Here is a 23,652-nt window from a genome sequence, read left to right on the forward strand (position 1 = left end):
TCTTCAGAGCTGTTCGGTTTGGAATATTTGTTCATGACCTGTTTGTGTGGCTTCAATTCTTGGTCATGCCAAAGGAAATCTGAACCCATAAGGAGCATATTCTCTGGATTTGACTCATATATCAACGGGATCCTATTGTTCTATTTCAGTCCAAAAAAAAAAAAAAACCCAAACCAAAGTTAATCTTGAGCAATAACACCCAGGAGGTTTCTGCTATTGCTAGACAAAGACAGTAAAAAAGCATTTTATAAATGTTAGGCATTGTCAGAGTTCAAGTTTTAAGTTTGAATGGATGCATAATCCTTTATGTGTAACCAGAAAGGTGTTTGCTTGACCTTCCTATTGAGAACAATGAGACATCCCATTGGGAAGCACTGATCTACAATGGAAAGGAAATAACAACTTTGTTAGATTTTTCTGAGGACTAGAGGCACATTTAGAGTTGTAAAATATCCATACAGAATCTCAGAAAAATAAATACAGCTCGAATAGGGATTTTTGTAGGTTGTCGAGTTCAAATTCTATCTCCAAGCAGGAACTGTCTTCAAAATGAAGCTATCCAGAACCTTCTCTAGCAATACAATAGGAATATTGTGTTAAAACCTTTATAAAGGTTTTAAAACAATGTTCCTATTGCATTGCTGTCCAATTTCTATTGTTATTGGCATGTCCCCCTTTTCTGAAACGTAGGCCTCCCAATAATGACATAATTCTGTATATTCGGGGCTTGTTTTCCCACCCTCTGTTAGGGAAAAACGTAGGAGAAAATATGATGAATCAGAGCAGCAGTGGCATTTATCATGTGTTCTGGTTTGAGTGAGCATGAGCAGCTGGCTGGAGGGGAAAGTGTGTTTGTACAGGGTAACAAGAACAGGGGATTGACCCCTGAACTAGGCTGACTTTATGATGCTTCTACCCCCAATCATCTTTTTTTTTTTTTATGCTTGTGGATGCTTTGCTTGTTAAATAAATAAGTTTTTGCCACTTTTCTCCGAGGAAATTTTTTCCCAAACCAAAACGAGGTTTTGGGTTTGGGGGAGGGTCTGCTCGAATCTGCTTTCTAAAGGGAGTCCTTTGGGAGTTTCCTCCCAAATTTGCCCTAAACCAGGACAACCCCCATCCACCTTGGCTCTGCGTTACAAATGGACTCTGACACACACCACAGTTCCACTAAACCTGGAAATAAATTCGACCTGATCCTTGCCAAAGCGCTCTGAAAAAACCCAAGGATCTTACAGACTAAGTTCTGCAAAAGACTTCTGTATGAAGGATTCATTGATTTGCCAAGGAACCCCTGAATACAGGGCATGTGTATGAGGCCTGTAATAATTTAAAACTATTTCTGTTCTCTCTTCTATTCATTTCAGGGGAAGTTCTTTAAATACACCGTGGGCACGTTGTGAATTATCGTTAAGTACCGAGGGCTGGCTTACACTATATTCCTGTTTTATAATTGCTTCTTTCAGATTACTGAGAATTCTCTATTCCATTTGCTCTTGTGTTGGACACCTTTAAAGCAAATCCCCCATTTAGCAGGGGTTAATTAAAAGTTGGTATTTCTGCAGTGCTTGGGATGAATTTAACTCTGCTCGTTTGAAAGGCTGACACTGCCTTTGGCTGGAGTGGAGAGAAGGCAGTGCTGAGCATATTTGGAAATCCAACCTTCCGGAAGCCCTTCTGACTTCTGTTTAACCAAAAATGATGGGTTAATCTTTAGTCCGGTGGCAGTCACCCGGTTTCTTCTTTGGGCTTGTTTTGTCGGGTAAAATCAGATCGTGTTCTTCTGCTCTGATTTTGTGGATGTTCTTTTTGGGGAACGTGTAGAAGGGGTGCTGTGTTTTAGGACCAGAAATAGCAACAAATGGAGCCATGTTCAGAAATATGATATCTTACCATCCCTTCCTCTCTATTAAATGGATATGACCACTTGTTTCTGCAGCGACAGTAGTTTTAAGGAGAAATTGGAAAAAAAATTAATCCAAACATGTTCTGTCCTGTATGTTTCATTTCCTCATGTGCTTGTGTGTTTTCATGGGTACTTAGCTGAAAATGTCTCCTGAGTAACTACGTATGCTCAGAAGTGACTCATTGTTAAAGAAACTGTCTTTAAACTTTATTGAATTGATCCCCTAAGTGCACACGTGTGGTTGTCCCTCACTGCAGGTCAGAGTTATTCACGTTAACTGTAGTCTCCAGGTTAGTGAGCATATCCTTATCCCAGATGCGATGATAACCTGTAATCCAAGAATCATGGAACCTTTTTTTTTCATGGAGTCTCTGGGCTGTCTTTCCCAGTTCAATCTCCTTCCTGAGCATCAGAAAAGATTGTTTTCCCTGCTGGGAGAAGGTCTGAGTGCTTCCACTGTGATCCCAATTTTCAGAGCCTATTTCCATAAGCATTGCCAAAACATCCTATATGACCGAGGTCCTTAAAATACTCCTGCTTTCCTTCGATATTTGCATTACTGAGGAGATGTGTTCTCTTGTGTTTAAGGAAGCTTTAGGAAATAATAATGCAGGCTCAGATGTAACTGAGGTCAAAAGAGCAGCCCCATAAAGGTTCTGACTGTGCACGGTGCTTGTGACTCATTACTTCAAACAGAGAAGCTGCAGTTTTTGAAACATGGTTTGTAACAGGCTGATCAGAGTGCAAGGAGAGAGACAGCAAAGCCTGGGAAAACATTTAGGGGCTGAATTTTAGATTGTAAAACGCTTTCGACTGGTGTGTATGGAATGCAAGGACCTGGTTGTGATTTAATCTTTCTTGCAAAGGAAATGTTAGAACCAAGGAGGGAGGGAAGGAGTTTAGAGAGCTGGGATCAAGATATCGAGATATAGTGAATCATTCTGATGAGCATTTCTCAGAAACTGGTCCAGTCACTTTCTGACAGGAGAAAAGCCTTATGGCACCCTGGAATAATTCCCTTGGATTTCCTGTGTTCGGGTTCCTTTTATGAACCCAGGATGATATTAGCTACAGTTTAAAAATTACAAACAAAACCAAACCTATGACTTCTTTGGAAGACACATGGGATTAGAGAGGCGTCATACATAATACAGTAATCCTCTCTTGGTAATGTATCTTAGAGCCTTAACAGTGAGTTAATGTTTGTTTCTCTGTTATGAGTAAGATGATGTACCTGTTGCTTCTTGGCAATGTTAGAGCTGGCTAATCTATCAGCTAAGGTAGCTGATGCTCATGTCCTATACCTACCAAAAAACCCCAAAAGAAAGTCAAGCAGGGGTTCAGCCAGCCCCAGAACATGTGTGCTCCGGGGACTGTTCCAATTTCTAAAACTTTTATCTTTCCTCTTCTTCCAGTCATATTCTGTTGGTGTTTTTGCTTTGGTCTTCAGAACATTTGTGTCCCTATTGTCCAAGGAGGAAGCTCCTGCTTTGTAATTCAGCAGTATTCTTCGTGTGCCTCAGCCACACGACCAGGGTTCCCATTTCTAAGAGGCAAATGAAAAAGAATACTGTTCCTTCTTTCTTGCAGCTCCAAAGTTCCTCTCTTTTGATGCTATGGTTTGTGTTTCAAGGGGCAATGCTGTTGCTCTCTCCTTTCAGTGCCATAAAAGTAGTGTCAGCTCCCTCCCTCCCTCCCTGTCAGCAGGGAACTCTCTCAGGGAGAAACTCCAATATTTATCCAGCTTGGCTTCTCCTAAGATTGTACCAAATTAGCTTCCCAGAGTAGTTGGGATGATGGATACTTTGCAGAGCTGTGTCCCTTGGGAGACTGAAGCACTGGGCCTGAGTGAGGTCTTCCTCATCTGTGAGAGCAAAGCTCCAAATGAGCAATCAGAAGCGCAGCTGCCCATTTAGCAGAGACAAATTCATCCTTCTGTGGCTGCTGAAGGGGGACAGAGGGTCCTGTCACCTCCAACGTGAGGCAGGGAGTGGCTGTGTCACATCTCTGCCCTCACTGGGCAAGGTGGCATCAGGACTGGGCCTGCAGTCCCCATTCCAGGGGACTCAGTTGCGCTATGTCATTACTGAGTTACGCTCTGTTCGTAAAGGCTCTTTAGTTTTATGGCGTAGGAAGAAAAGGGGACACAAATTATTTAGTAGACTTTTCAAATTCTTCTTGAGTCTGAGCAGGGGGAGCTTTCTGAAATGGTCTTGGAGCAGCTGCACTGTTTAATCTCTGCAGTATTTTTCCTTCAGTTTTAGGCTCTGAAATCATTAATTTAAGCGCAGAGGATCATAAAATCCATCCTCTGCTCAACATTCTGTATCTTATGTTAATTTCAGAAGCTTTTATAGAATTTTACCCTTTTATGGATCGTTCCACCTTAGCTGAAGCACTGCAAGGGATTTATTTATAGAGCTTGCAGCAGTGTATACGTGTATATCAATGTATAGGTGTATATACGTGCACGTGTGTGCAATACTTTGGCATATTATTACCCCCATAACGACACGGTTCAACGAGCAGCATTTATTACAACAACGAAAAAGTGTCTGCAGTCCCACGGGCATCTTTAGAGACAGAAAAAGGTATGAGGCTCCTAAACCCAGCCAGGCGGAACGTGTTAGTTGTTGATATATTGTCTGCTCTGTGCAGCACTAAATATTTTTAAAACTAATTTAAAAAAAAAAAAATGTTGTTCCAAAGTTGTTGTTGTTGTTGAGGCGGCTATGACAATGTAGTGAAAGTTTAGAAGGTTTTTGTTTATTAAGGTGGTATCTTGTTTTATATATATCTATATTTAAATATCGTTCATATTTATTTATTGGTTACAATAAATTAATATCGTGTTTATCGCTATAAAGTAGTTTTTACTACTGTTTTTATTTATAAAACTTTTTAAAAAATATTTTTTTCTAGTTGTAGGTGTTTTATGTTTATTTTTTCCTTCTTGGTTTCCACGTCAACAGCCTTGTTACAAATTCCTTCCAGGGACACACACGGATCTTATCAATTAACTCTTTCTGGCTCACAGACCAGTTAGCCCCTCTTAAAGTTCCAGATTTTTCCCAAGTCTTTTCTTCCATGGTCTCCTCTCTCTGGCATTAGCACAGGCATTTCAATGAAGTGAGGCCAGGGACAGAGTTTGCTGTTCTGTTCCCTCAGCCCTTCCTTCCACCTCACCTGCTCTGCCCCTCTGCTCCTGGTGGCACCTGCAGCTCTTGGATGGGCAGGTGGCTCCTCCACATCCCCTTGTGCCATCTCAACTGTGGCTGCTGAAAGAGGTTTTAGTGTTGCAATGCCTTTCCACACCCGAGCAAATGATTCTGCGTAAGGAAAAGAGTTTCAGTTTACCTCTAAAGGTGTCAGGAAGTTAAACTAGATCTTGTCCACAACCTTCTCATTGTAATTGGCCCAGAGAGCCAGCACAGGGGGCACTGATCGGGTTTTGGAAGTGCACCTCAAAGCCTGGTGCCAATTTCCTTGGGCAAGGTGTCAAATAACCCACCTGGACCACCCAGCACAAAAAAGACTGCCCAGAGGGGCTCAATTGCTTTTTTGGGCTGCCTTAGCCAGTGTAAGAGTGCTCTCTGCTCCGTGTTCAACTTACGTTTCTTTTGTCTGGTACTGTTTATTATTTTTGCCATTATTAAAACCTTTTGTTTTACAAAACACGTCCAGAGAAGTTATCTCACTATCATTAAGCTACTCTGGGAAGTTGCAGGTCAACCCTCAGACTTGATACACCTTCAGGGGGCTTATTACACGCTGGCCACAAGCAAGATTTTATCAGGGCTGCATCACTTTGCCGCGAGCCCCTGTGGGTTTATAGAGGGAGGTGAGCTGAGAGTGCCGGGCAGCCTCAAAGGCAGGATGAGGAGCGCTTTGTCCCTCCTTGTGGGAGGAGAAAAAGAGCTTGCCACAACTCTGCGAAGCCCCTGGTTGGAACAGGGGGTGAGAAGGACTGATTATTGGGTTGGGTTGCCACAGGAGAACTCTTTGTTTCCGTCCTCGGAGGTGTTCACTTGGCACTGGTGAGGCCACGTCCATCTCGGGCGCAGCACTCCCTGCTCCCATCCTCAGCTCGGGGCAGGTTCTTCCCCCTCAGAGCCCGTTTTCATCTTTCCTCAATCTCTGCACAGGCTTTGCCTTGTCCTTTCAGGCAAGGGGCGTTGCTCCATGGGGCAGAGCTGTCTGTGCGGGGTTGGGCCATGTGGGCAGAGCCACAAAGGTGCGGGGTGGTTGGGAAGAACGCATGGGCTTCCCACCAACGGGCTCGTTTTGCATTTCTTTTTGGGTTTTGTTTGAGAGGTTTCACTACAGCTGGTCCTGCTTTACAGCTGTGTGCCTGGAGATGGATCATTGGGGTCTGTTTGGCTGTGATGTGTGTGTCAGTTCTCAGCTGCAGTGGGAGGAGAAGGGAGCATGCAGGCCTTCATGGAGCTCTTTCCTGTGCTCAAGCCCCTGCTTGGGCTCCTGGCTGCAAGCAGTTACTATTTGCAGAGCTGGGAACGCAGCATTGTATGCTGCAGTTTCCTTTCGTGAGTTCAAGGGAAGGGAAATCCTCAGTGCGCTGCTGTGTCTCCATCTGGGACGACGACAGACAAATCCTCTGCTGTGGGTGTGCTCCAAAGCTTTACTGCTGGATCAGAGAACTGCAGAATGACACTCTTCCCTTTTTTTAGGTATTCCTTGTACTGAGCACTGGGGGATACCGCAGGCATTGTCTGAGGGAAGGCAGCAGTATTTTAAAGCACAGACTTGTGCCTGCTGCTGTCAAATGGAGTTTCTCAGTCGTTTAAAGTATCCCGTTGGTGTAAACATGCAGATGAAACTGGAAATTGCTTTTTTAAAAAAAAAAAAAAAAATCTGCAGGCTTCTAGTGAGTTGTTAATTACCTGGAGCTGAGTGGAAGGTATTCGAATGGGCAGCTGTCAAATGATGAAATTAATTTTTTTTTGTAATCCTGCTCATTCTATGTTGCTGTATAATATGAAAATGTCATACGTGTGCGTTCAGCTGGACAGAGGAACAGGGCAATTGCAATTTGGAGCTGAAAAGAAAACTAGTGACCTGTCTAACTGTTGTGCTGGGTATCCTTTAAGATATGACAGGAATGCCTAGGATGTCTTAATTTGTATTTATCTCGGATTTTATGTGTTCAGTGTGAACTTTTAACGACTTTGTAGTTTAACCTTGTAGGGACTTGGTCTCCTTTTGCTGTCATCTAGTTTCCATGCACTTATCTCCCACTCAGCTTGCCACGCAGCACTTGTGTAGTGATTACCTAATGCTGCAGTTTCCCTCCTACATAGGTGGAGATCCCTTCCATTTCTGCAATACTGCTCTCCTTATTCCACACTGGGGCTTAAAGCCCCCCAAAAAACGAGAGATGGTGAGCCTGTGTACTGACTCCAAAAGCCTCCTTTCTTGTCCTAAATCATGCTGTGCTGTCACTGGAAGTGCCTTTGTTTGGATATGCTTAATTGCAGCCTGCATTTCGCAGGGATGTGTGCAATTCTGACAGAATGGCTAAAAGCCTGTAGCGTTAGTCAGCCCGATCTGTGAATCACGTACCGCCAGTGTTCAGCCTACTTATTCCCCAGCAACAGAACAGGGAATCCCAAAGAAGGCTCAGTTTGACACACACGTCACTCCCAGGTGGGCTCCCCTTCATTTTCCCCACCTCTCCCCACAGCACTGCACGCAGAATGTTTCCCCTCCAGAGGCAGAAAAGGATGCAGTTCGTTCTTGATGGCTGATAATATTTACCATGAGGGCTGGGAAGTTCCTCCCTGACCCTCTCCCCGCTCCTGCGTTGCACAAGCCAGTTCAGGGGTCGGTCCCTGCCAGGGCAAGGGCAGCAAATTTGAGAATCTAACTATAATTGACTGTCAGAGTGACTGCAAGACCGAGGAGCAAAGCCCTCTGGCCGGCAGGCAGGAGTGGGAGCTGTACCCCGGTGGCTGTCACTGAACTGGGTTAGGACAGGGGTGGGCCAGCACAAAACAAAACATCCTGCCCCGTGATTTATCCCTCGCGCTAACCAGTGTCTCTCTTGTTCTCTTGTCTCCCCCAGGAACGAGTGGAATATCTCTTTCTCATAATTTTTACAGTGGAAGCATTTTTAAAAGTAATAGCGTACGGACTTCTCTTTCACCCCAACGCTTACCTCCGCAATGGCTGGAATTTACTAGATTTTATAATTGTGGTAGTAGGGTGAGTACCAACAGCTTGTTTTTCCAGGCACTGCCCACGTGGGGTTATTGGTGACCTTTGGGAGCGTGGGGGTGGGTGAAGGCTTTATTCCACATTGCTGTCCATCCTGCTCCTCTGACCCTTTTTAATGGTTTGCAAAACCATTAAATTAAACTGCTCTTTGGGAGCCAGGAGGAAAAAGAGAAAGCAGCCCAAAGCTGTTGGATAAAGTCAGTTGCCTGAACGGGCTTAACTGCAAGGAAATGCATTTGTTTTTAAATCTGGGTGAATATTAAAAAACTAATATCTAGGTAATCCCTTAATTAAGATTAAGAGTTTGACGACAGATAAATTCTGCCGTGTTGTGAACTTCCGCTGATGTTTCTCGTTCCGAAAGATGGGAGAAAAATTGAAATCCCAGGTTTTCCCACTTGCAAACAAAAAGTTCCTCAGTTCAATTGCACTGCTCAGCTGGTGATTTCAACACTTTTAATTTTGACCCTTTTAATCTTCCAACCTTTTTAAAGACTTGTTTTACTATTGTAGATCAAATTGCTACTTTGAGCTGCAACCTTTCTAATTCCCTTATTCCTCTCCACGTTTTTCAGGTTTGGCATTTAATTTATTTGAATAAAAACAAAATAATACACCTGCTTTTTCCACCTAAGGGTTAGGGATAAGCAAGGGATTGGAATTGTGGTCGTTGAAGGGAAGAAGTGAAGGATAAACTACCCCTGAAAACAAAGGGAACAAGTATTTCTTTGCCTGAATAATTTGTCCCATCCTCCCACCACTCCATTGTTAGAGAGTTCCGTCGCCCACAAAAACTTGTAGTCTTTTCACCTCTTCACCAAGGAAACCCTGCATCAGCTCCGAGGGAAAACGTCAGAAGGGACGCTCCTAGTCATCAAAACCCCCTCACAGTTTCTGCCCCAAACCAATCCGCCTTCCCGACCACTTTTGTGATGGCCCCAAAATATTTAATCAGCAAACTGCTGCGTGCTTCCCAATAGCTCCCACTTCCCGTCACCGTGGATAGGAGTGGGTGGAAGGAGAATTCCCAGTGAGGGGGAGCCAGAACAGGCTGAAACCTATTCTTAGTCTCAAGACCTCTTGAGCTCCATGTGGGCATAAAGCTTCTCCCTACAGCAATACCCTTTGTGCTTCTTATTTTTTTCCTACCCCCATGGCACATCAGTACCTGAAAATTGGAAAATCCCAACCCTCTTCCCCTGGAATTGATGTCCTACTCCCTTGGTTCTGCCTTTGAAAGTCCTCAGATATCTCACCTGTTTGGGAATTGCTGCCTAAGTTGAAGAGAGATTGAAGAACAAAACTCGTGTGAATGTGATTACTCCCTTCTCATTCTTATGAGAAAGAGGCATTTTGAAGAGAGGACGCATTGCCTCCTCTTTTTTCCATTGGATGCGAGACAGCAGGACCCCAGAAATCACAGGGCAGCATAACATCTCCTTTAAGTACAGTCCTTTCCAATTTTCCCACTAGGGCAGTTAATCAGCGAGATGATATTCAGGCTGAAATGAATTCCCTTGCCAATGACAGAAGCTGCAGCTCTGGGCTCTTCTATCTGCTTTCGCCTCCAGCAGCTCTTAGTCGCTAGATGGGGAACAAAAAAACCTTACTGGGGAAGGATTACACGAGTATAATAAACATGGCCAAGACCCCCAAGGTCTCTGTTAAATAGCAACAATCTCAAGTGACAGATCCCACTTCAAGGCCAGATGGGTTCCTTTGATGTTTATCTGTTTAAACTCACTGGTACAGTACCACGGCCCAGGCTGGTGTGCTGCTTTTCCTCTCCACAAAATCTACTTGGTGATACCATCGGTTCCTCTCCTGCCCTGTCCTCTTTCTCCTAGGGGCTCTCTGAAATCCCTCAGCGACACGGTGTTTAAACTTCAGTGCATTTGAATATTTTGCCAGGAAGGAAGCCCCATGGAAAAAGGGTTTAAAATAAATTTTGGAGAGAGAGGAAGGATGCAAGTGCTGATAACAACATTTCCTTGTGGTGCCTTTTTCTGCCTATTTGTGGAGCTGTTGGAGAAAACAGTAATTTGACCGCAGCTGGGGCAGAGGGCAGAGAGATTTATTCGGTGTGTGGGGCAAAGGATGGTGTGACCACGGTAATTACCATTTGTGCTTGCACTGCCTTACCAATCCTCTTTAATTACTGCCCTTGCTACAAAACATAGGCTAGGTGGGAAGAGCTTCTTCAAGTTGCAAGTTAAAGGAGAAAAAAAAAAAATAGATTTTAGATCTTTCAAATCCACCTATACTCAGTCCACCACATAAAACTTCAATTGATGATATCAAATCTGGCTTCCTTTACCTTCAAATGAACTCTGCCTTCAGCAGAGCAAGAAGAAAACGGACACGTGTAGGACCAGGCATAAATTTCAGAGGGGAGTCACATTTCCTACAAAAAAACGATGTTCCTGTATACTTCCCCCTGCCTTCTGCAGGTAGGGGGATTATCCAAAGGGATTTCAGAGCCAGCCGTTCTAAGAAGGCCACAGGAATATGCAACAGCAGCAGAGGGGAGCACTGAACACCACTGCTAATGTTTTCTGGGGAAAGGCTGCGCTTTAGTCTGTAGCTGTAGCAGCTTAACGTTCTTGAAGCGTGGGAGACCTGCTTCTTCATCAGCCACGTCCTTTAGACCTTAAATCTGGCCTCTCTTTAAACAGCCTCTGACCTTGCTACAGCAGCACTTTAAATGCTGCTTTGAAGGATGTCAGTGCGAGGGTATCAATCAGAGGCTCTACCAACATTATTAATTAAATGCAGAGACCGGAGCCCTGAGCTGCACAACCCACAAACACTCATGGTTAGGCAAATTGTCTCCCACTTCCTTCATTTTTTTTGCCGTTCCTCTTTTAGGAAAACACTAAAACTTTCAGCTAGCACAGTGATGTGTCCCTTAGCATTAGGAAATTTCTCTGGAGAGAAGGCCAGCTTGGCAAGGTTGTGATGGAAGAATATCTGTCTTGCCTGGCAGTGCTGTGGTTTGTCTGCCAAGCACAGCCTCTCTCCAAGGACCTGTAACTATTGCCAGAAAAACAAACAAACAAAAAAAGAGGTGTTGTAATTTGAAAGGCAGTATTAGAGGCTTACTTGGGAAGGTGAGCAGGGAAGATATTTGGACAAGATGTGAAGTCAGAGCAGACTGGAAAATGTGGCCACAGCTTATGTCTATCTGAAGACCTGTGGGGTGTTTCTAGAGGGCAGATCCAAACATTTTCACACTCATGAATGACAGGTGAACTGTAAAACACTGTGGGGAAAAAAAAAAAACAAACCTTTGTGGTTTACTCTTTTTTTTTTTTTTTTTAATACCTAAGGGGATTTTTTCAGCTATGTTTTCCTGCTGATTTTTGGCCTTAGAAATACCAAGCCCTCAGTTTTCATTCTGTATTTTGGAGGCCCTTGACAAGTTCTTTTTTTTTATGCTATAAAAATCATGGCGTACTCCCCACAGAGGAAGAGATGAAGAGCAGGTTACAACCTTATCATGCTGCTGTTGGGGTCATGTAGCAAAGTGAAAACCCTTTTGATATATCAAATGTCAAAAGGGAAATAGAAAAATACAAGAAAAAAAAAAACCCAATGAGGCTTCTTACTTCACAGGTACATGTAAAAATAAACACAAAGAAAGCATGGAGCATGTCCGTACACGCTTGTGATAAAAATTTGGTTTTCTGCTCTTATAGTTCATCTCTGTCAGATGAATTTAGTTAAGGTGTAGCCGTGTCACAAGCGAAATTCAGAAAAGAAGGTGATGTTAATTGTGCTTCATCAGTGGAAAGTGTGATATCCGAATGAAAACGGGGCATGAATTTAGGCTGGCAGAAAGTTGAATGGAAGGAAATAGGGTTTATGTCTGGTTTTTGGAGAGGCAGGGTGGGGTTTAATGGTGAGATTTTCAGAGGGCACAATAGATTAGCCCTCTTGCCTTTTTCATACCACCCAAACTCTGATTTCTCTGCCGGCACAGTGCTCTCTCACCCTGTGCTTGGAGCATGCTAACTCACCTACTGATGAAGAACTGCACCTCCCTCCACCACACCCGCTGAAAACTTTCCCGAAAGGTTTCCACCAAAGAGCAGAATTCCCTATATAAATACAAGATAGAAGGACTCTGGCCTCATCTTTTGAATCAGTAGTTTAACGTCCATCCAGCTGCTTTAGTCTCAGAAAAAAAAAAAATAGGTGTAAAAACTAAGAGCATTAGGTGTCTGTACATCATGGATGTCTGCCCATGCCCTGATTGAGGGAGGTGGTGAGGACAAAAAAGAAGAATTGGCAAGAAGTTCGATAAATCTGAAGGGTGGAGCAGAGATTCAGTAGGCCACGCTGAGCACAGTCTAGACCCCAGTACAAAAGGCAAAGAGAGTGGAATAAATGAGAGAAATAAGAAGTTGTAATGCACTAGTAAAAAGCAGGATTAGTTCAGGGGAGATATTAAGCGTGGAGTAAATGCATTAAAGCAGGATTAGCAGGAGTAATGCAATTCAGGTTTAAATGTAGGGGTTTTTAAATGAGGAGCAGCAGGAATTACTGCAAATTATTCCTGAAGTGCGGAAGCAGACGACTGTGGGTACCTCAGAAGAGCACATTTAGCACGCCAGTGCTGGAGCACAAAAATAAGGCCAACTGGCCTGCAGTGGAGCTGCACTAGTCTGGGAAGGCAGGCTCTGTATCCAGAGGAGTGAGCTGTCCTACTGGTTGTGTTTCTGCTCCTCCTGAACTAATCTAGGACATTGCTTGGGCAGCAGAATTCCAGAGCAGTCCGGTTTGCTCGCTGTACAGGTGGCAGCAGAAACAGCCTTGCTGGCCAATGCCAAGAGCTGCTCTTTGGGAAGGCACTGAAAACGTGGATCAGGAAAATGGACCCTCAGTTTTGTACATTTGCTGACTCAGAGTTCCTTGGGATTCCTAGCCTTGGAGCTGAAAAACTGTACTAGGAGCCTTTTTGCAGTAAATTCTTTTTCCTTTCGAGGATCCCAGGAGGCTGGGACTGTTGTATGGGCATGTCACTCATCGCCTATCGTGGGAATTCTAGAAAGATAGAAATGTTTGGATGTGAAACAGAGCACATTGCTGGAGCTTAATCAGTGGCTTACTGGAAACACATTAGGCCAAATTTGACCTACAGCGTTTCTATTATGAAGACCAGCAGATAATTGCAGCCGGATAATTTGTGTACACGGCTCAAGAAATCCACACATTCCAATAATTCACGTTCTTTGCATCAGCCCTCGTTTGTCTCTCTCCGTGATAGCTGTAGTCAATGCAGCATTTCTCACAGGCTCTGTTTTTGTCTTCTCTGCATCCTGCTTCTGCAACACCTACAAACTCAGCATCCAACCTCCCCACACACACTTTTTCCCATGCTCGTTACCTAGTTAAATCTTTCTGCAGTGCTCGAAATTGAAGCTTTGAATAGATCCAGTTAGGAGTTCCTCAGTCACAGCTGACAAGTTTTATAAGACTCTCAATAAGAATTTAAAGAAGACCACCCACAAAAACTTGCTTAAGAAAGGAATTTCGCATTTGCGGTCGCCTAATCCACATTTTTTGCGTGGATTTAGTGCTGGGGGAATCTGTTGATTTAGATGCTTCAGTAAATGAATATTCATTTTAATATCCAGTTTATATTCATTTTAAGCTCCCTGTGCTTGTGACCCCATCAGTAAGATTTATCTGTAGGCACTGGGGCTCCCTGTTAAGCCATCGGCCAACTCAGCCTCTGCCTGACCCGTGGTCTGGGGGCTTTTTGGGGAATATGGATGAGATCCTGACAGGGGCACCACAGTCTGTGAGAGAAACCATTGCTGGATCCAGGCCTCTCTATCTGTTCTGGTTCTCCAATCCCAGGAAATTTCTTTCCACTTGCCTGTGGCACCTCCATGGCGCCCTATGGGCCACTCCCAGACAAGCCTTATTTACAGAGAGCCAAACATCCATTTAGGCTGGAACAGATTTTAACCTCTGATGAATTTGGCTGGGTTCAAGCTGAGGGTTTCAAGGCTGAAAGCAATATCATTAGCAAATTCATGAGGAATCCGTCCTTCCCCAAATGTACTAATGTTTTACCAGAAAAAAAAAAAAAAAAGGAAGCTGCTTCCTGAAAGCTAATTTATTAAATCAGGTTCTTATTAACAGATAGGCTGAGCCCTCAGCTTTTTACAGAAGAACATTGCATTTTCCTTCTTGCTCTTTTTAAATGCATTCTGAGTGGGACATCTCCTCCTTCAAGCATCTACTCCCACTAGCCAAGAGAAAACATTAGGGCTGGTGTAATAAAACATTCTAATAATAAGACTCCTACATTTTTTCACTCTCTTTATCCAGAGCATCAGGGGATTTACAGATGGATCCACAAGCACACAGCGTGGCCATACACTCCTTTACCTAAAAACCTGCCCCTTGAAGGGTCCTCGGGCTTACACCAAGTTCTACCTGCAGCGCCATTGGTGAATCTGAATTCTTTGTAAAAAGGGGCGACGGATAATTCGTGATTGGCTTAATTAAGGGTGATTATTTTCTCCCCCGAGGTGGATTGCTGGTCGATAAAGGCAGAAAATTGTTGGTAGCCCACGGCTACGAGGAGCCATGGAGGGGGGAGCACGAAGGAGGAGCTTTTTGTCATGTTTATGTCAGCTCCAGAAACAAGTGTTTGGCAAATGGTATAGACACCAGCAATAGGCTGGTGCGTATGGGGAGAGTCTGTCTCTCCTCCACCATATGTGCGTGTCAGGAGAGAGGTGTGACACCCTTCACAGGTCTGTGAGATGCTTTGGGTGATGTGACGGTGATGATCTCTCTGTTCCTGTTCAGCCCAAGCCTCGCTGTCTGCCTACAGATTGTTTCCTCTTTCTTTTTTGCAGGCTTTTTAGTGCAATTTTAGAACAAGCAACCAAAGCAGATGGGGGGAATTCAATAGGAGGGAAAGGTGCCGGGTTCGATGTCAAAGCACTGCGGGCTTTCCGAGTTTTACGTCCACTACGGCTGGTGTCTGGAGTTCCCAGTAAGTATTGCCATCCTCTTCCTTTCAATGCCATCATTTTCCTTTCCTTTCTATGTCTGTGGTGGGGCAGGGGTAGATTTGTAACAGTTTTGAAGACATGATACGGGTTATTTTTGGTGTGTGGGGGAAGACTTTTTTTTCCAAATGTATGTATTTGTGATAAACGTGATGTTAATCAGAGGGTGACCAAAGCAGAGCTGGAAAAGAATGGAAGTCTCGTGGTGTGTCAGCCTGATTGTGCAACCTTTTTAAATAATGAAAGGGGAAGATGCAGGATTCTTGTCATTTCAAGCATAAAATCCTTTAAACGATTGTGAAATCATGGTGGAGTTTTGGTACTATAAATTCTTGACTTTGATGGAAATTCTGTATGGTCATGGGTGTTGGTTTTGGAGGGAGAGGAACTTTTTCATTAAAATTGCATTTCCTTCTTTGCATGTGATGTTCAGATCAAGAGGACTGGGAACAATTTAGAAGCAACAGAATACAGGGCAATGACACACTCATGTTCTCTGTTAGTCTGATTTGCTTAAACTATTTGTAATGCCTCTGAGAAAGTCCTCAGGCAGACTTTGATAGTCTTTCATCCATTTTCTTGTTTACAATGAAGCTATGAGTAACTAAGTCTGGTAGTTCCATTGTGGAGGTGGAACATGGACATGACAATGTGGGAAAATGATATCATTTGGCTTGAGAGTTTGTTATGGATGGGACCTGTTTACCTTCTGGAGAGACAAAACTGTCACTGGTTTCCATGACTGTGGCAAAGAGAGATGCAGTGAGCAGAAAAGGAGTTAATCTCCTCCAGAATAGCTGTAGGGAGCACTTTGTTTATTTTTATTTGAGGATCTTGCTAGACTGGTATCTTAAAGTGCTTCTAACCTTAGTCATGCAAAAAACCTCGAGTGGAGGTGCCATAAGCTCTGTGATGTCAGTTGTTCTGGTGGAGGCTGAGTTTAGCTGTGTGCTTGGTGCTCATGGAGGACTTGGGGAAGCTGGGGGAACCAAACCTGGCACAGTTCGTATCCATATGATTACCATCTCAATCCCAACACAACTCTCTCACAGTCCATTTGTGAGTTTCCTCATCAAGGAGGATTTAATTTGTGCCAGAACAAGCCAGGGACCCTGGTGCAGACTAACAAACACTTGGTCTAGACAGAAAAATGCCAGTGCAGTGTGGAGCAAGCAAACCGTCAACCTCACCTGACAGATACCATCTATTAATTCAGGTTCTGACTAGGGATACGTTTGTTAAACCAGGTTTCTTGGGAGTCAGCATGGCTTTAAAAAGCCTACAGAGATCTGCAGCTAATGCAGCCTCAATCTTTGACTGGGCATTTTTTAATTGTACAAATGCCTGTTGATTAGCCTGGAATAGATGTTACCGCATCCATATGTATTAGAGCGTAGCTTTTCTCATGAGGCCTTTTGGATAAGATTGCCTCAGCTAACCATAAATAGCACGTTACAGGATTACATCCTTATGTAAGGTTAGTGCAGAGGTTTGGAAGTCAAGTCTCAGGTCCCATTCAAGTTCTGCCCCTGAGGCATCATAAACACCAGTGGGTGAGTTACCAACATTGCACTTGCAGCGTTTTGCCATCTATAAAGAAATGCTTTTTTTGCTCCCTTGCCCTTCCAAAATGCTGAAGGCTTTTGCCCTGTAAGGAAAAAAAAAACAAACCTGCTGAGATCTGTCCTAAAATTACATGGATGTAACCTGTGCTGCAATTCCTTCTCACTTAACAGACTCTGTATGGAAGCAGCATCTCCTTAGTAAGTGGGGATCCTCTGGGTCACTGGCAGCCACCTTCTGCATGGAAATTCCAACATCTGCTGCTTGGCTTGAGGTCCAGATCTGACTTACCACTAGTTGGGAAAAAAGTGTGTAAAGCGCAGTGATTCCTATAAAACAAATTTGTGAAACACATGGTGAATTTTTTTGCATGCAAATCTTAAACTCATTAGGATTGGTCTTGGGAAATAGTTTGTGTGAGGTGGAGGGATTGGCTTGCAGCGTGGAATAATTTTTTCTGAGTCACAAGGAGTTTAGGTGGATTTTTTTTCTCTCTCTGGTTCAATCCACAGGAAATAATTCAATTTAAGAGGGACATGTTTTGTATTCAGGTTCCTGCATTTAAAGACCTGTCTCAGCATATAGAGAGTTTCCACATAAGTTTGATTTGAGGTGGGGGAACGACATATGAATTGCCCTCTGAAGCAAATCACTGCCGTCTGCATTTTGCAGATTGAGAGCTGGAAACAAAAGTTCAAGATTTAACACTTCCAGAAGTGGCTTCTAATTATTTATGTCTCCTATTGGCTACCAGTGCTAGACATTTAGGTCAACACGACAATCCAACAGCTTCAGATAGATGGATGGAGGACGTTAAGAGCTCACAATCCCTTTTTTCCAAGTCCCATGCATACTGAATTCCTGGGACTTGGCTGTGTCTTGCCAGTAAATGCCTCAACCAAGAAATGGGGGACTGTCCAGTGCAATAAGTGGTTCCTGTGCAAGCAAAGCTGGTTCACCCACGGGCAGAGAAGCAAAAAGGTACCTTTGACAATCTTTGTTAGGATCAAACTGTCCGAGGCCCCGGATTACATTAGTGCCTCCTGAAATCAAAAGGGTTTGGGATCACGAGTTCAGCAAAGCCTGAAGACTACATCTGGATGATGGTTGTGGGCACATCAATATTTCATAATCCTTAGGAGAACAGATGACACTTTTATGCTTCGTGGTTACGTGGGCATTCACAAGACCACTTGTCATAAGGAAGAAAATAGACGTTTTGCTCAAAAGATGGGACAGACATTTTTTTTATCTGTGTCACAAAAAGCAACTGTACCGTCATGGGAGAAGCCTTCAAAGGCACTGAATTCAGAGTCTTTGGTTTCCCAGAGCAACTTTAAAAAAAATAGTGTTAAGTATTTACACATTTCCAAGAAATTCCACAGGGATCAATTGGGTTTGGCTTGAGGGGGTTTTTTGTGCCTTAGATTTTTTAAAAGCAGTTTGAGATTTTTCCAGAAAACTTTTATTTTTGAGTGAGAGGTACAGTTCTTACGGTGGCTGTGTGAGGTGTGTGGCAGGGCAGTAAGGTTAGATACATCCCACAGCTGTCATCCCAGTGCTGGCAGTTGCTTTGTGTACAAAACAGAGTTTCTGAGTAATTAAGCAAAAATTTCTTTCTTTTAAAGTCCTGCTGCTTCTGGAAAAATGATCCACACTCAGTCCTTCTGGCCTGGCATTAACGTGTAGATGAATGTGATTGTTTTGCAAAGCGCATGGAAGATTTAGGTTTCGTCGTAGTAAAGTCACTTTGGAAAATGAGATCTCAGCACTTGCTGTCGTTGATACACAGGCCAGATTTCACTGTTCAACTATTCAGATATTCTCATATCAACATAGTTCTTCTGTGCACACTTTATTTTGGTTGCTGAAAGAACTTTGCTGCCGGAGTACCCAAGCAGACTCCTTGTGAGGAAAACTTCACACGTGCTTTAGAGCACCCGTCTTAATGTCTGGCATTAGGATCAATATAATGGTTTGAGAAAGGAGAGAGAAGGAAAACAATTCCCTTGATGGACGTAAGCAAACAAGTGCAAAATCAGCATGCCTACCAAAACTTAATCATTTTAGTGTCTTGGAAACTGACTTTGGCAGGAGTGTAAAGCATTGTAAAGCTTTCTAGGGACAGAATCAAGCTGGTCCTCTTGTGCTAAGAGTTTTCTGTTGATTACCCTTCTCTCTCTCGTTTGATGTTACTGCATATTTTAAAACTTATTTTAAACATTTTGTACTTCAGGAGGGCAAGAGCATCATCCAATTGGGCAACGAAGAAACATGATCCAATTAAAAAAGAAAATCACTCCTGACTATTGGAAAGGGCAATGAGTTACTCCCACGCACGCTAGCTCATGCCCTTTTAACTTATTAAATCCATTTCTATCACCTTTATTCGTGCTGCTCAATTATACCACCTCATACGTTCTGCTCATTCTCTTTATGTGGTACTTTGTCTTAATGGAACTGCATTTTTGCCACTGGTTATTGTCTGTCTGATATTTGCCAGACTTAATTGACGAGCTCTTCCAGACAATTTGGAAGTCACGTGATTTGAGTAGCTGCTGAGCTCCATTATTTGTGTTTTGAAAGGGATCCTGTGCTGACAACACAGATTTATGTGGGCACAAGACCCTGCTACTCTTAATGAAGCTGGAGAGGAAACTTGACTGTTCCACTGGAGAAGAACTTGCCATAATGACTTTTTTTAATTTTTATTTTTATTTTAAAATCACAGAAAGCTAAGCCTGTGATGTTTTCAAGCTTCACTGGAGTCTTGTAGCAGTGGAGTTACTCAAAGCAGTGTGGGCACCTCTCTAGCACCAGTACTTACGTGGTCTACTGGAGATGCAGCAACTGTGTCACAGGGAAAGAGGAACAAGCCAAACCCTCCCCATGACAGTGCAGTGTCCTCCTGTTAGTGACACAGCAGCATGTAACTGGCACAGCACATTTTTTGAGTTAAAATTAAATAAGACGAGGATTTTCGTGCGTGAATGCCCAGAGATGACTACCTTTGTGTGTATTTAAATGATTAACTAGAACACTTACTTTTTAAAAATTATGCTTGTGTTGAAGCCCATGATTACTCTGAGCTTATGAGAAAATGGGGCACCTTCAGACAAGGTGGATGAAAAATTTAGACTTTTTTAGGTTTTGGTCTGTCTCATTACAATTAGTATATCTGCCCTGAAATGCTCTATTAAAATGTATAATGTTTTTTTCAGTCTCAGCAGAGTTCTCTACCACAGAGTTCTCGTTGCCACAGTCATCTTCTGCCCTTATCCCAAACTCTCAAATCAAAATATTAATTAAATCAAAATATTCTTTGGAACTTTGTAACAGGTAGGAAAGTATCCTGCCTTTCCTTGCAGTGTCCTGATAGATCTGAGCCACCCACGTCCATGTATTTGGTGCCACCACGCACGGAACAGTAAAATGCACCCTGAGGGCTCCGTGGGGAGAATAATGCATGAGGAAAGGCTCTCCTCATTTGAGAGATGCTGGATTGGCAAAGCCACCCAGTTGTCTTCGTTGTTAATTTGCCATATTATTGCATGTCGACGGAGCAAGGGAATCACAGGTGTGATAGGACTGGATTTTTTTTTTCCCCTGTCTAGGTGTTTTTGTGTGTGGGGCTGGCTAAATACACTGTGTGCTAAATTACAAGCAGGTTTTTGTGGAGAAGTAAGAGCAAAAGCTTTTTCAAATGCTTAGAAGATATTGAGGTTATAGTCTGCATTTTCCAATAATGACTGTTTTTAACACTTAAGGCAGGCGGTATTTTTTCCTCTCCCTTTTCAAGGGATATGTTCTCATCTAATAATTTGAAATCACAGGGGAGTTCTGTCTGTATGGGGCTCAGAATTCAGTGATACCTCCCCCTGAAAGAAAAACATGGGGGGGGACGACACATTTGTAGCAAAATACGGAGTAACTTAGAGACTTTAAGACAGCAGAGACATGTCAGAACCACCGTGGTCAAAACAAAGGTCATGAAACAAAGCATGTCCAATGCAATTATCTGCTTTGCACTTGGGATTTTTTTTTTCAGTGTGTTTTTGGAATATGGCGAGGAAATGTTGAGCCGTTGACTGTCTCTATGTGTTGAAGAAGAGGTATTAAGTCTTAAGGAAATGCTAACTGGAAATAAGGAAGTCCAATTTCTTTTAAAATGTATGTGCTTTAGCGAAGTGCAGCGGACAGGTGTGTCTTGCGCGTGATTTGCATTTATTCACTGGAGCAAGGGACTTCAATTTGCCCTCCTGAGGTTATGCCGTGACCTGCACACCAGTGGAGGATTGAGGTTGACCTTCAGTGGGAGGAGGAGGAGAAGTGGCCTGATCAGAGCTCCCCAAGGGTGAAAGGTTTGTGTGGAGGAACTAAAGAATAGAATAAGCTGTATCAGGAGGAAACACTATACCTGGCAGTTTACTGCCACCAAACCTAGGAGGTAAAGGTCCTTGGCAACATAGGGAATCACTTCATACGTATTTAGGTGAAATTTGGCTTCCAGATACTAGTTCTGCCCTAAATTTTGCCGTTGTTACATTAAACAACGTCAGGTTTTTTGCCAAGCCCCGTTCCTTCCTTTTCTCTTGAGGTCCAGAAGCTGCTCTCAGGCAGATCCCTGCTGTTCTCCTTCATCCTTGAGCAAGGCTTCTCAACCCCCTGTGCCATCTCTCCAGCACATTCAGCACCCCGAGAGGACGAGCTGCACCACCTTTCCCACGTCCTGGCCTCGCCGCTTTTAATCTCGAGCGGCCAATTTGTTTTGCTTTCATCACAAATGGGGAGGGAGCGGATTAGAAAGGATGGAACAGTCTGAACTGAATGTCCCCATCAGGCTCGTTTCTTCGTGGTTAACTGCAAACTCTACACATGCTTGCTAGCCCTTTTATTTACTGAGGTCACCCTTACTCAAGGGAGTAATTTGATGCCAGCTCAGAGTCTTCCTTAGGTAAGGATCATTCCTGTGAGTGAGGATTACGCGGTCGGGACCTAAAACATGCTTCCCTGAGAGGTACAGCCTGCAGAGTGATGTAATTTACGGCAGGAGAAGTGAACTCTGTGCAGCAGTGGCAAGGAGGGGTTTGTCTTGCTGAGGAAGATTACTCACAGAGGCACGGTGCTGCTCTCAGAAAAGATTTCTCTCATATTTAAGGAATGCAGATGAAAACAGGGAAATATTTATTTGATCTTAGTCTGCGTAGCTCTTTTAAAAATAACACTGAGTACAAATGTACCCAAGAGCTGCCTCAGCCTTTATCCTACCAGTTACTGTGCATGCTGGCATGGTTATCCAGCGTGTCTTCAGGACAGAAAAAAATCCCAGGATCGTTGTATGGGACCACATCAGGGTGTAGGCAGCCCCTTCCAAATGAAGAAAACAAACCCCATGCTGACATCAAAGAGCAGACAGGGAGATAGTTTAAAAAAAAAAAAAATCTCTCTTGGCTTAGTGAGAGAATTTCCAGAAGGGCTCTGGATGGATCAGGCATTCCCAGTTCCCTTTTTATCATTCTCCAAGCAATGCCCAGAGTTCTCATTGAGCCTGGATGTGGGGCACTGGTCTAAAAGGGAGCCCATGGCACCAAGATGCTTGTCCTGAGGCATTTAAAACTCGAAGAATGGCATCTGCTGTCTCCTGAGAACAGTTTGCAGTGTGTCTGTACAGACAGGTAACAACGTTGGGCTCCCGGTTGCTGCTGTGCCCGCGCCGGGCAGGGAAGATTTGGCTGTTCCACATCCGAGCAGGAGAAGGGCATGATCTGCTTTGGGTTTTTCTTACCTTCTCTCCCAGCTCACAACCCTGCTGCACCTGGTGTCATCCCAAATGCCATTGCCCGCCTCGCTTTCAGCTGGCTGGATTTTGCGTTGCTTGTTAATTTAAGATCTTGTAAGCAGTGGTTGGAAGTCCTTTGTTCGTTTTCTCTAGAACAACTCTGTGTGCTTATTAATGTGCTGCTGCCCCAATGGGGCTTTTTTAACATTCTCTTTCCCATCCTGTCCCAAGGACGTGAGTGGCACACACACTGGGTAGCAATCAAATCAGAAATGGGACACAGGAGAGTTCACAGGTTTTGCTCAGGACACGAGATGGATGTTCCACATCGTCTGAGTTACTTCTGTCTGTCCCAGCCTTCCAGAAGCCTTGTTGGATTGGATGCCTGTCAGGGTCCTTGTTGTGATTTCCACAAAGCATTATCAAAATATCAGCAAAGCACAGAGCAGCAGACCAGTCAGACAGTGCTCTCCACCAGTGAATGCTTTTTAAGCCTGCCAATATTCTTTTATTCAGTGATGATCTGAGTTTATAATAATATTCCACCTTGTAGAAGTGCTATAGTAGGGGGGGAAAAAAAACCAACCAACCAACCAACCAAACAAACAAACAAACAAACAAACAAACAAACAAAAAAAAAAAAACAAAAAACAAAAAAAAAACAAAAAAAAAACAAAGCATGAAGTGCAGGCAAAAATGAGGAAATAATATTTTTTAAGTATCAGTGTCTCCATTAATCTGTGGGAGAGCCTCCCTCCTGTCTTTAATGTAGATTTCTCTGAAATTAGGCACTGCCTTCTTAGCTCTGTCTGCTTGCTATTACTGTGCCAGATGAGAGCACACAGGCATGTTGCCTGCTATGAGCAACTAATAAACTTTTCAATGCTTATGGCGTTCACTGAGGGAACAAATAATTTGCTGTTCTGACCATGGGGAAGTATGGAAATGACAGCCCGCCTAACCTGCCCAGTCTCTTAACGTTTTATCCAAGTTTTCCTTGTGCCAGGGAAGAGGGAAGGAGATCAGACATCTTTCTTAATCTCCCTTTTTTCCCAGAAGCAAATCCAATTCCTGTTTAACACATGTAACAATAACCTATCCCATATGTGTTTTGCCCTCTGTTGCAACTCTTTTTT

At 43.5% G+C, this 23,652-nt stretch overlaps 1 protein-coding gene across 1 annotated transcript in view; it reads left to right on the forward strand.

Moving 5' to 3' along the window:
* CACNA1C (calcium voltage-gated channel subunit alpha1 C) overlaps positions 1–23,652 on the forward strand; it is a 449,625-nt gene that overhangs the window by 255,420 nt on the left and 170,553 nt on the right. Inside the window, exons 5-6 of the mRNA XM_066184282.1 lie at positions 7,989–8,128; positions 15,019–15,158. Coding sequence (XP_066040379.1) covers positions 7,989–8,128; positions 15,019–15,158 — 280 coding nt within the window. The remainder of the gene's footprint in view (positions 1–7,988; positions 8,129–15,018; positions 15,159–23,652) is intronic.

The sequence above is a fragment of the Chamaea fasciata genome, unplaced genomic scaffold (genome assembly GCF_029207755.1).
Source record: "Chamaea fasciata isolate MVZ Bird 193981 ecotype frontalis unplaced genomic scaffold, bChaFas1.0.hap1 SCAF_5, whole genome shotgun sequence".
NCBI lineage: Eukaryota > Metazoa > Chordata > Aves > Passeriformes > Sylviidae > Chamaea > Chamaea fasciata.